Below are 12,874 nucleotides of genomic sequence, written 5' to 3'. Positions count from 1 at the left end.
GTATTTTAGTTCTGATTGACCGTTTTGGAGCCTGAGAGTCAAGTATGTTAAGAAATGTGTCATTAAAGAGAGTCACTGCCTCGTCTAGGGGAAGGTACTTTAGCTTTGACCAGTTACAGGATTTGAGTTCCATTTGAAATTTTGTAGGCTCAAAATTTTTCTTGTTTCTGACAGACCTATAAATGGGCAGTCTAGCGCTGATGGTTTTGTCTTTCATTATGTATGTGACCAGGTGATCACTAAGATCTTTGGGGAGAGTCCCAGACATATACTTATGGGGGTGACTATTGGTGAGTATCCAATCAAGAATACTCTCTTTTTGGTTAGAATTTCCTGTTCTGGTGGTGGAGGATATGATCTGTGAGAATCCATGGAGGTTTATAAAGATGGGGTTGGAGTGTGAAGAACATTGGTTCCAGTCAATGTTAACATTGTCTAGAACAATAGTTTCTTGAGGGTAGTTGTTAGCTATCCAGTTAAGAATGTTCTCCATTGTTTCTGAATTGTTCCCAGGGGGGATATAAATCTCAATTAGATTTATGCTTTTTTGATTGTTTAGTTGTAGTTTTAGAGCTAATAATTCAGCATTGGAGACCTGGGGTGGTTGAATAGGATTAATTATGATGTTAAGTGTGCTTTTGTATAGGACAGCTATCTCACCTCCCCTTTTCTTTATGCGATCAACCCTGAGTATGCTGTACCCGGGTGGCAGGATCTCATTATCTTTGGTTGATGGCTTAAGCCAGGTTTCTGATAGACACATTATGTCAGGGAGGTAAGTTGCTAACACGGCATATAGGTTATGTACCTTGTTGCTAATGCTTCTTATGTTTAGGTGGCAAATTAGAAGGGAGTTGGACGACCTGTGGGAGAATGGTGGGCTGGTAGAGTCTGAAGTAGAGGATGGGCCTGGGTTAGGGTGGATGTCACCGTCTTTAGTAATAATTTTTCTCAGGTAAGCTAATAGTCTCAAGAGTTTAATTAATAGTTTTAGACCATATTTGGATTTTGGGGTTTTTAGGTACAATTTATTAAAATACAGGTTGTTGGAATTTGTTGTTTTAGATGATGTATAGAAAGGGGAGAGTTCAGCAATAAGCAGAGGTGAGGGGGGTACTGGTTTGATGTTTAGGATAGTGGAAGCCTAAGAATAGCTGATCTTCATAGCTAGTTAGGACGTATGGTATAATTATGAGTGGCAGGACGAGGGGGATAATTTTAAGGGTTGCCTTTGACATGGCGGGTGGGATGGTATTCTTTGCCTAAGGGTGATGGTAAATACTTTAGAGGAGTGTTAGTGGTTAATTTTTAAAGTGGTGGAAGGGGGAGGGAGATGATAGGGAGGTAGCTATGAATGGTTGGAAAGGTAGTGGGGGTGTGGCTTTATAGCTATAAATGTGGGAGTGGTGGGGCGGGTGGAATTTTGGGGCAGGGTGGGGTGCGGAGCAAGCCCAAGCGAAGCGAGGGCGAAGCAGAGCGGGGCTAAACCTGCCTCAGACTTTTGAGGGTCAGTGAATAGAGTGAGTTAAGTGAATAAAGTATGTGAGTAAAGGAACCTTTTTTCACCAATATGGTTCACTAAGCATCAGACTATTCCCTCTCTCTATTGTACATGCAGGTTACAATTTCTGCTGGTATTTATCAAAGGGAGTTGATTTATTTGGCTAGGATTGTGTGGTTTACTGCATCATTATGTGATGACTTCAATCTTCAGTGGTTTGCCAGAAATCTACAAATTTTATGAAAACATACCAAAATATGAGGGAAAAATTTGAACATTCTGCAGAAATCTTAACAGTTGAGATATATTGCCAAGGGTGTGTAGCCAGGCGTACCGTACTCTTTGTTCTGTATGTATAGAGTACATTTTGTGAACATCACTTAGAAAAGTATAGCTTATTTGGGACATGATATTACAGAGAGAACTGCTAATCCAAAAGCAATATATTTAATACGTTTAGAGGGAATAACTGCAAATGATAGACAAATTTATTAAGTGTTTGGGGCATCGTTTTGTGAGATTGAGAGTACGAAATGGAATTCACTGCTGCACCCGTTTTCAGCTATATTAATTCACCAAAAGTATTTTTTCTGATTATAAAGTAACGCGTTTTAACAATTCTGCGTATTTCCTAGTTTACATTCTTCCCATTTGTTCCAGCTTTTAAGAGCAGATGGAAGATTAAGAGTTTTGTCCGAATACAATAGCCTGCATGCCGCATTTTGAAATACATTGTGTTCATCTCCATCTGCGTCCTTTTCCTAGAACAGGTAGCACAGGCGAGGTAGGGGGCGGTGCAATCACTAAACTGGTCCTGTGCCTTTAAAGAAGTCATCTTCCTTGCCTGCCTCTTGGATTCGGTGACTGATCAGAACCATTTAGGGATGGATACCGCTGTCAGGTTCCTTTTTACCTAGCAGGGTCAGTAGTACGCACTCAGTACACACATTGCGATTTAAGCAGCTGCAGCTCAGGCGAACATTATACATTTAATGTATCGGATGCATATTAGGGCTACGGCCGCTTGCAGCAGTGTAACGCATTGTGGGATTCGGAAAGTTACTTTCAGTTTTGTTAAGGAAGTGTGTAGTTTTTGCACACAGCGCGGCACGTTGGCTGGGTTTGATTACAGTTAGCGGAAGGAAGGTACTCTTCGTTCTTAAACCCGAACCTCTTTGGTAAAACTGCTGCAGATGGAGGGGTCGGTAATAGCTTAGTTTTCGGATTTAGTGAACGTGTTTTGAAAGTTTACCTGCACTCTTTTTTTAAGCCTATTTTATTTCCTATTCTTGTTATGCAGTCTGGCATGGTCCTGCTAAGCCTGTGGTCACAGTGTCTGGGCATGCGACGTGGTATGAGCAGCCCTGTTTGGTTGGTTGCAGGTATAGTTGTATGCTGGCTTGTGGACGTTTTAGCCAATGTTTTGTCTCAAAATAATTTATATTTATTTTTCTCTGCACTATACTTTGAATAGAGAGTTTAAAGTGCCCTAAGCCTTAACAGTCCCATTCGTGCCGAGCTCAGACTTGTTAAGTGAGGCTGGATAACAGCTAGGAGCTGATGGTGATAGAACGCAGGGCCAATAGACTGTGTGCCAGTCTCTTACATCTCGGTGTGGCATAGCTTGTTTAAAAAAAGAGAGTTGTAAGTAACACAACAGAGGACTTGTGGGCTTGATCACCACTGGTGTGTTTAAATTCTGCACATCAGAGGTGTTGGAGGCGGGTATGAACATTTTCTAGCTAGACAACTGTGCTATAGGAAGGTGTATGGCATGCTATGCAACTGGTTAGTACAATGGTGGTACAACTACCTAAATGTGCTGTGGGCTGATGTTCTGTAGAATAATGCTGTGCAATGACTGCCCATTTGGAAATAGATTTAGTGAATAACAATGGACGTGGGCTGTGAAGACAGTATGCAGTGAAGAGGAAAACACAACACTATCTGTTAATTGAGAAACCAGGAAGGGTTAGCAGCTTCCTTGTGAAATATGAGACTCATATTGTAAAAGAAAGTATAAATACATTTAGGAAACTTCGATGCCTCTCAACTGTCCCTAATTTCACATCATGTCTCCAATTTTGCTTTATATTTTTATTCTGTTTCTCATAAAACCAGTGGTTTTCCGGCAACATGTTGAGGATCGCAGCTACCAAATAATGACAAACATTTGAGTTTCAGACTTCGTATCCTTCAAAAATGCACGCTACTGCATTATCGCAACTTTCTATATATACAAGAGTGATATTTAAAATCTCTCATTTTTTGGGGCCTTTGTCCATGATTCTTGAGTTGAGAGGTTGAGTAGTATGGATACATGACATTGTGCTTATACAGTGGATATAAAAAGTGTTCACACCCCTGTTAAATTGCCAGTTTTTTGTGATATAAAAAATGAGACCACAATAAATAATTTCAAATCTTTTCCCACCTTTAATATGACCTATAACCTGTACAATTCAATTGAAAAACAAACAAATCTGTTAGGGGAAAACTATAAAAAATAAACATACAATAAGCTGGTTGCATAAATGTACACACCCTTAAACTAATACTTTGTTGAAGCACCTTTTGATTTAAGTACACATTCAGTCTTCTTGGGTAGGAGTCTATCAGCATGGCACATCTTGACTTGGAAAGATTTGCCCACTCTTCTTGCAAAAGTGATCCACATCTGTCAGATTGTGAGGTGTGAAGCTATGTGAAGGCTGCCAGCCTAGCTAGATAGAATTTTGTAGATAATTCTATGTCTTTGTAAATATTAATAAAAGCCATAGGCTTGTTCTCTTAAATATGAGAAGACTGTATTGGATGTTGAACTGCAAAAATGTAACAGTGCACTCTGCTGTAAGAAAGCTGATAAGTCATGCATTGAAAGAATGTTTGATCTCAGGGCTCGGAGCCGTGGTGTCTGAACCAGCAGATTATATCTGTTGTTTTGAGACCAGTGTTAATTGCTAGATTTTACATATATAATGTCTTTAATTGCTGGGGTTTCCTGACCAGGTGCAAGCTTACTAAGAAATGTAAATGTAGAGTTTCTGTTAGCCTGGGAAACCAGAGAATTGTTAGGAATGATGTAATCTAAAATGAATCAGCAGGATGTATTATCAATTTAAAGGACTTTCTCAGAGACAGAGAGTATTTTAGATTTTGTCTAAAGCTGACAACTCACCAGTACTCTGCTTTTGCTTTATATGTAAGTTTATTTAGAACTGTGATTGCTCTTAGATATAGATAGAAAATAGTACATTTAGTCTAGCTGTTTTCTGTATTGATGTCAGACCTATTCTACTGTATTATTTTAAGCATTTTCCTGTGATGTCTGAACTCTTGACTGGCACTGTGTAGTAAGAAGTATTGTCTTGTGTTTTATTTATTATTAAATATTTTTAACCTTTCAACTGTGGCTGTTTTGCGTAGAGATAATTTAAGCTCTAGAGTACATTGGATGTCTTTAGTGATACTGGCCAAGCCACTCCAATAGCTTTAGCCCTGGGCAGGGTTGCCAGACGTCCCCATTTGAGCGGGATTGCCCTGGGATCAGCAGCCCAATCCCGAGTCCAGCATTGCCGGTTTAAATCCCAGTGAAACAGCCCTCCGCTTTTTTTTTTTTTTTTGATTGGCTCGTATAAGAGCCAATCAAAAATAGCTAAACACGGAGCTGCTTATGTTTAATGCGGAACATCAGGCAGTTCTGCATTAAACACAGCTCCGTTTATTGATTGGCTCGTATACCGGCATACGGGCCAATCAAAAATTGGTAAACACGGAGCTACTTGTGTTTAATGCGGAACTGCTTGATGTTCCATATTAAACAGAAGTAGCTCTGTGTTTAAAGACTTTTAAGACTTTTTTTTTTTGGTCCTCACTTTGTCCCTAGCCGGCCAGTCAGAAATCTGGCAATCCCGGCCCTGGGTCACACTTACTACTTGGATAATAATATTGCACAGTAATAATTGGACACCCCTTGGTAAGGGCCTTATTAGTAGCTGATATTAGTGGTTGGTGGCAGCTGGTACTACCTTATAGACTGGCAGGAAGGGGCATAGCTTGAGAACCTGTGCCAGCCTTCCCCAGGAGTGTCTATGTGTTTGTATATAACTCATATCTTAAAGAGTGTGTGTGTGTGTGTCAGCTACTTGGGCAGGGACACGAAGCACTGGTTGGACAGAGAGGGTGCTGGAGGTTTTAGCTTGACCACTAGGCTGAGACTTGTACCCTATAACTGTGCCAGTGGGTAAGTCTTATTGGGGATCTGGGGAGAAACCAGCCCCAGACTGACTGTGATCTCTTTGTGCTCTTAAGGGAAATTGTACACTACTGTGTGTGTATTTGTCATCCTTTCCATTGTGGATGCCCCTCACTGGTGTTAGTGGCGAGGACTGAGGCTCCTTAATTGCTGGGCCAGTGCATGGGTGTCACACAAGGGCATCTCTTGTGCACAGCCCTCTTCAGGTCACCCCACAGATTTTCTATTGGATTTAGGTCTGGGCTCTGGCTGGGCCATTCCAAAACTCTTAATTTTCTTCTGGTGAAGCCATTCTTTTGTTGATTTGGATGTATGCTTGGGGTCATTGTCATGTTGAAAGGTGAAATTCCTCCATCTTCATCTTTCTAGCAGACACCTGAAGGTTTTGAGCTAAACGTGGCTGGTATATGGAACTGTTCATAATTCCCTCCACCTTGACTAAAGCCCCAGTTCCAGCTGAAGAAAAGCAACCCCAAAGCATGATACTGCCACCACTATGCTTCACCGTGGGGATGGTGTTCTTTTGGTGATGCAAAGTGTTCTTTTTACACCAAACGTACCTTTTGGAATTGTGGCCACAAAGTTCACCCTTGTTCTCATCGGACCATAACACATTTTCCCACAATCTTTTGGGAGACAATGTATTGTTTTGCAAATTTTAGCTGGGCCTGTATTTTTTTCTGTGTAAGAAAAGGCTTCTGTCTTGCAACCTTACCACATAGTCCTGGCACATGGAGAATACAGGAGATTGTTGTCGCATGTAGTACACAACCAGTACTTGAAAGAAATTCCTGCAGCTCCTTCAGTGTTGCTGTAGGTGTCTTGGCATCATCCCTGACCAGTTTTCATCTTGTCTTTTCATCAGTTTTGGAGGGATGTCCAGTTCTTTGCAATGTCACTATTGTCCCATATTTTCTCCATTTTTTGATGACTGTTTTCACTGTGTTCCATGGTATATCCAATGCTGTGGAAATTTTTTTGTACCCTTCTCCTAACTGATAACTTTCAACAATGAGATCCCTTTGATGATTTGTAAGCTCTCTGTGAACCATTGCTTTTGCTGTAGCAGGCAACTGAGTAAATGTCAGGAAAATCCTACTAGGACAACTGAACTTTATTTGGGGTTAATCAGAGTCCCTTTAATTGATGGCAGGTGTGTACCAAATAAGACTGAATGATGTAATTAAATCAAAAGGTGCTTCAACAAAGTATTAGTTTAAGGGTGTGCACACTTATGCAATCAGCTTATTGTTCGTTTTTTATTTTTTACATTTTCCCCCTAACAGATGTTTTTTCAGTCGAATTGTACAAGTTATAGGTCACATTAAAGGTTGGAAAAGTTTTGAAATGATTTATTGTGGTCTCATTTTTTTATATCACAAAAACCTGGCATTTTAACAGGGGGTGTGTACACTTTTTATATCCAATGTATGTGGGACAGAGCTCAGAGAAATGTAAGGGAGCATTTGACAGAAGTATCTGTTACCTGTCCTGCCACATTTGGAGACAGTAGGGTGCTTGCATCCACATGGGAATTAAGTATACTAGTGCATAGCATGCATGCAGTCATCAATTCATTACTTTTACTGGTAGATGACCACTTAGGCCCTTTTGCAGACATTACATACTTATAGTAGTGGAAGTCTGTCAATATATTCTTAAAAATTACAAAACAAAAGAAAAAAAGTATACAGGACACACACACAGTATGCATTACTAGTTAGATCTGGTGAGTTTTTTGAGTGATTAAATGACGTGTTTGTTACTGCTAAATATATTACAAGCCAGGTCCATGATATAACATAGTTTTATAGGTGTACACTAAGCACCGTTGAGAAACCTAGCTCCAGAATAATTTGGAGTTGTGCTCCCCTTTCAAATAATGCCATGCTACACACTCCAGGGTGCATTTAATGTTGCCCATCCAGTCATCCAGAGTAGTTTTGAATTCAGCCATTGAGTTCTATTTCTTGACATATAAAGAATGGAATTACGGCAAACAACAGAATAAAGGGAAAAGTTAAAATATCTACTTCAATAAAAATAAAAAATGGAGGGTCACATGGGGGCTGTACTGTACTCTCATCTCTGTATTTCTAAATGTACCAACTCTGAAATCACGGAAATATGGGGTAAAAGGAAACTTACTTACCCCCCCACCACCACACATCCACAGTTCTGTGGTTCAGCTAATTGGCTGTTCTGTGATGCAAGTAAAAATCGGGTAAATCTAATCCCATTTCAGTGACAGCAATCTAATCTATTGGGTATATAAATCTAATCCCATCTCAGTGACAGCAATCAAATCCATGTAACCCATATATATATATATATATATATATATATATATATATATATATATCTACCTTACACTGTAAGAACACTGCAGTCTATTTGTGATCGCTTAAAATAGCATAGTTATAGTTATCAGTTTAATTTTGTGACATTTTGCTTGTAAATATTTGCTGAATATACATTTACTGTGACATTTTTTCTTCTTGTAAAATGTTAGTAGTTCAGTCCATTGTGTTGTATGTGGTTTGTGGGTGGATACTTCAAAACTTGTATGATGTAACATAATGTCACTTCAGTATAATGCTTGTCTTACAATAATTGTAAGTGATTTTACCATTATTGTAAGTATAATGCTTTATTCTCACTCAGAGTTACTGCAGTGTAATGCCTGCCAATTTTCACTGTGAGTTAATGAATGATGTTGGTTTAATGCCAGTCATAGTCCCACTGTGAGTGAGTTACTCTGGTGTACCTGTCTTATTGTCACTGTAAGTGAGTTACTTATCTGTAATGTCTGTCTTATTGTCATTTCAAGTTACTTAGATAATGCCCCTTATACTGTTATTGTGAGTTACTTGAGTGTAATGCCTGTCATAACTCTATTTTGACTGAGTGAAAGGCACTTACTATCATCAGTTTAATGCCTTTTGTACTCTCTCTGTAAGGGAGTTGCTCTGATTTAATGCCTGCTTTACTGACAACTGAGTAACCCATAATGTGAGGCCTGTTTACAAAGCCTCACTGCAATAGGGAAACTTGCTCTGACAGAAATGCTTTTAGAGCCCAATCCAGCATGGTTGTTCATGCAGGCAAAATATATACACTGAAGGGTATAGTTTCTAAAAATAAAAATAGGAAATGGATTATTACTTTAGCAGTAACATGAATGCATGGCATTAACAGGCAAAGGTGCAGGTGATTTGTATCACATGTAGCAAGGCACATGCTTTTGCCTTATCTTTTAAAAGAGTGCAAGTAAACATTCATTACTTAATGTCTTTTAGATAAATAGTAGAGTAACTTGATTTTTGTTTCTCTCTTCTTGCCTTTTACTTTGTGTTTATTTTTAACAGTAGATTTACCTGAATGGAAGAGGCTGAGCTAATGTTCTAGGTTTCCGAAAGAAGATTCCCCCTCCCTTTTATACATACCCAGCAGGATGAGCAGCCCTGACCATGCTGAGTTCCACCTTATTGATGGGAGTGAGGCAGCCCAAACATCAGGTGAAGAGGATGGTGTTACGCTAGATGGAAATGTTGCTACTGTGGTTCTCCACCTTTATCCATGCCCACAGGAGCAGAAATCATCCGACAGTGAAACAGGATTCACCTCTCAAAATGGTAAATTGTGCAAATACCAGTTCACAAAGTAATTTCTATTGACAGCTGCATCTTGACATTTCTGACAGTTACATTTTCTTCTTTTTGTACTGTGTATATTCCATGATGCTGACCCGCTTTCTTTCTGTGAATCTGACCTGTTTACTTTTTGTCCTCATAGTAACAGCTGAATTGCATAGGGGATTGAAAATTTTCTTCTTGCTTTTGTAACACAGATTTTCAGATATGTTTGTCTTCTCATGGCTGTCTGCCCACTAAACACCATTAGCAGGGAGTATTGCAGTCTAGCACTAAAATGTTTTGCATCTACACAATGATGTTAATGTAAACCATGTTAACTCTGTAAAGTAGGCTTGCATGTCACTGTTTCAGCAGGAAGAGTGCTTATAAGTAAAATTCATATCTGCAGATAATGGGGAGCTAAAGCAGTTCTGCCTCTGCCTGTCTGTCTACAGCTATGATAATGGGGTATCTTTAAACACGGGCCATAGGAGGTAGGGGTTGTCATGTTAACAGGATTTCTGATTTTCACTTATGGCAGTCTAGGCCTGTGATTCCAGTAAGCAAGCTCTACTGCACTTGGGCAGTGGTGCATATTTATGTATGAATGCCCACTATAGGAATGGATCATTTTAACATGTGATCTTGGTCACATAAATCAGGTAAGGAATGCAAACTAAAATTAAAACAATAAAAATGTATTTCATCATATTTCACTGCAAAATACTGAACCAACAGATTACTTTAACTGATTCAGAAAAGGGTAATTCTGTGGAATACAGTGGCAAATTGGATACGCCACAGACGAATCCATGAAACTGTTGTTGGGCATTAAGTAATTGTGGCTCTGTTAAGCTCCCCTAGAGGCATAAAGAATACTTGCTACCCAGTAAAAATGTATTTTCATAGTGAGGACTGACTATAGCATTGACATGCAAGCGTCCATAGTAAGACAGGAATAGCATTTGAAATACATGCGGTTAACACCAAGAAAGCTTGGTTACCTTGGCAAGGGGTGGTCCATGGGAGGGGTGGTCCACGGGATGTCCAGTGGGAAAGTTACTTGAGTAATGTCCTGTTTAAAAATTTTCAGCCATAAAACACTGGACTCGTCTCAGTTTGGTGTCATCAAGGGCAGGCCATGCTTACTAAGTCTAGTGGATTTTTTTTAAAAGGTCACCAAAGCAATGGATGAAGGGATAACTGCATGCACTGCATACCTCAACCTGGCCAAACTTTTTTGCAAAATTCCCCACTCAGGCATAGTAGAAAAGTAAAATAAACTATGAATAACTCCCTATGTCACCTACCAGATTGTCAGCTGGCTCACAAATAGGGCATAGGAAATCAAAATAAGGGAAGTAAGCTCCACAGAGAGACCAGACACCAGTGGAATCCCCCAGGGTTCTGTGATGGGACCTCTCCTGTTTGGCCTTTTTGAAGTAAAAACCAATGCCAAAGGGCACTGGTTGACTAAGTTTGCGGATGACTGCATGCTTGGAGCAGTCACTAAGTCTCCAAATGACTTTGCCACTCTGCAGGAATGTCTGTCCCAAAAAGGAACTGGTGCCAAAATCATGGAGTGAAACTAAATGCGAAAAAAAATGCATTATTGTATCCTTTGGGAAGTCATCTACCACATTAATAATACGTCTCTAAGAAATGACCCAGTTGTTTCGGATTTGGGAACTTGTCTGGAGAGAAACTACCTATTGAGCAATGTGTGTCCATTGTTGTAAAAGTCTTTCTATATTGTACAGCTTATAAAAGTTATTGCGTCTAGATATAGGGATGTCATCATCCCCCTTAACTCAGGCCTCATTAGGCCAATCAGCAGATGTAATCCCCCCTTCAGCAAGTATCTGTCCAGACACATGCACCAACTGGAATACCCACAGAGATACCATACTTAATGGATACAAGGCCTAAAAAACATGTCATGCATGGATCGGCTCAAAGCCCTGCCACTTTACTCTGTATCCTACAGACTGCTAAGAGGTGACCTGTGTCTGGCATACAAGGCATCCTCCAACCTAGTACTGATGGATTCAGCAAGTCAAATAGCATCAGAAATGCTCAGTCTAGGAATATAGAGCTCTTCTGCAATGTCAGCAGAATGTACAGTTATGTACACTTACCATAAATGTAGATGTTCGAGTGTATTCACTGTTGCAGTCATCACATTTGGGTTATCCCTGCCAGGGTAGCCCTCAGCCGGCCCGAATACCAGAGACTTAGTATTTCTGCGTCAGTTGCTGTCACTTGAGGATTGACGTCAGATCGTCAGTAGTATAAAGGAAGGCAGCCGATGCCATTACATCAGTTTTTCTTGCCCTAACTTGTCAGGAGCCCCCAAAGTAGGAGGCCAGGTTCTGGTGGAAGAACCCCAACAGTGTAAAATAAATACCAATATATCCCTTGTAAGGAAAGGAGAACAATAAGGAAGAAAGGTAATAAAAGGAGAAAGAGTTGAAAGGAGGATGGAGGGAGGGAAACCAGGACTGCAACAGTGAAGTCACTCGAACGTATACATTTATGGTAAGTGTACACAACTGTACTATGTTCTTCGTGTTTCACTGTTGCAGTCATCATATTTGGGTAGATTCCCAAAGCTGAGGAAAAGGGTGGAGGCAGTCAAGGAAGCTAGGGGATGGCTAGGATGCCCTGCAAGACTGCAGAGGTAAACCCTGCCCTGGATTTGGAGAAGAAAGGCAGGTGGTAATGCTTGGCAGATGTCCAGGTGGCAGCCTCCAGGATGTCCCTGGTGGGAACTCCTCTGAGGAAAGCTGCGGAGGCTGAGTGTGTCCTGGACCCCCTTGTGGGAGGCTTTCCATGCTGTTTGTAGCAGAAATGGATGCAGTGTGCTATCCATTTGGAAATGGTTTGCTTGGAAATGACTTTGCCTTCTGCCCCTGTAACAAAGCTATCCAGCAATTGATCAGGCTTTCTGAAGGATGTAGTCCTGTCCAGATAGAATCTGAGCTGTCTGTGCACATCTAGAGAGTGAAGAATCCTTTCCCACTTTGTTCTGGGGATTAGGAAAGAAGGTGGGCAAATGAATGGATTGGTCGGGAGCCACACTGCACACCACCTTGGGCATGAAGAATTGGTTAGTTCTGAGGGATACCCTGTCTGCTTGGAAGATGATAAAGGGTTCCACAGCCATAAGTGCTTGCAGCTCAGAGACTCTTCTGGCTGAAGTGATGGCCAGAAGGAATGCTGCCTTCCAGGAAAGAAATTTTAGCTCTGCAGGAGAAGCTGGTTCAAAAGGGGGCTTTTCCAAGATAAAGCTAAGTTCTCAAGCTGGTGTTGGTGCCCTTCTGGGGGCCTCAAGTTTCTATCCCCCTTGAGGAACTGTTTGATCAAAGGGTGTGAGAAAAGGGGCTGCTCAGTGGGAAAATGAGCAGAAATAGCAGAGGCATGAATTTTTATAGAGGAGAAAGAGAGACCACTGTCTAGTAGGTTAGCTAAGTAATCCAGGAT

At 40.6% G+C, this 12,874-nt stretch overlaps 2 protein-coding genes across 9 annotated transcripts in view; one reads left to right on the top strand and one right to left on the bottom strand.

Annotated features, from left to right (window-relative positions):
* The window catches only part of BORCS8 (BLOC-1 related complex subunit 8), a 1,082,199-nt gene that overhangs the window by 328,487 nt on the left and 740,838 nt on the right, over positions 1-12,874 (bottom strand). The gene's annotated exons all lie outside the window — the stretch shown is intronic.
* The window catches only part of RFXANK (regulatory factor X associated ankyrin containing protein), a 223,150-nt gene continuing 212,617 nt past the window's right edge, over positions 2,342-12,874 (top strand). The window contains exons 1-2 of one of the 5 annotated variants that reach the window (XM_044053915.1): positions 2,342-2,422; positions 9,125-9,391. In XM_044053915.1, coding sequence (XP_043909850.1) covers positions 9,211-9,391 — 181 coding nt within the window. In that variant the 5' untranslated portion in view covers positions 2,342-2,422; positions 9,125-9,210. The other 4 variants (XM_044053912.1, XM_044053914.1, XM_044053911.1 and 1 more) reach the window with 4 other exon arrangements.

This window comes from Protopterus annectens, chromosome 13.part0 (assembly GCF_019279795.1).
Source record: "Protopterus annectens isolate FY-2018-M chromosome 13.part0, PAN1.0, whole genome shotgun sequence".
NCBI lineage: Eukaryota > Metazoa > Chordata > Ceratodontiformes > Protopteridae > Protopterus > Protopterus annectens.
Note: the sequence above shows the minus strand (reverse complement) of the source record. Positions and strands in the feature narration are given on the sequence as shown.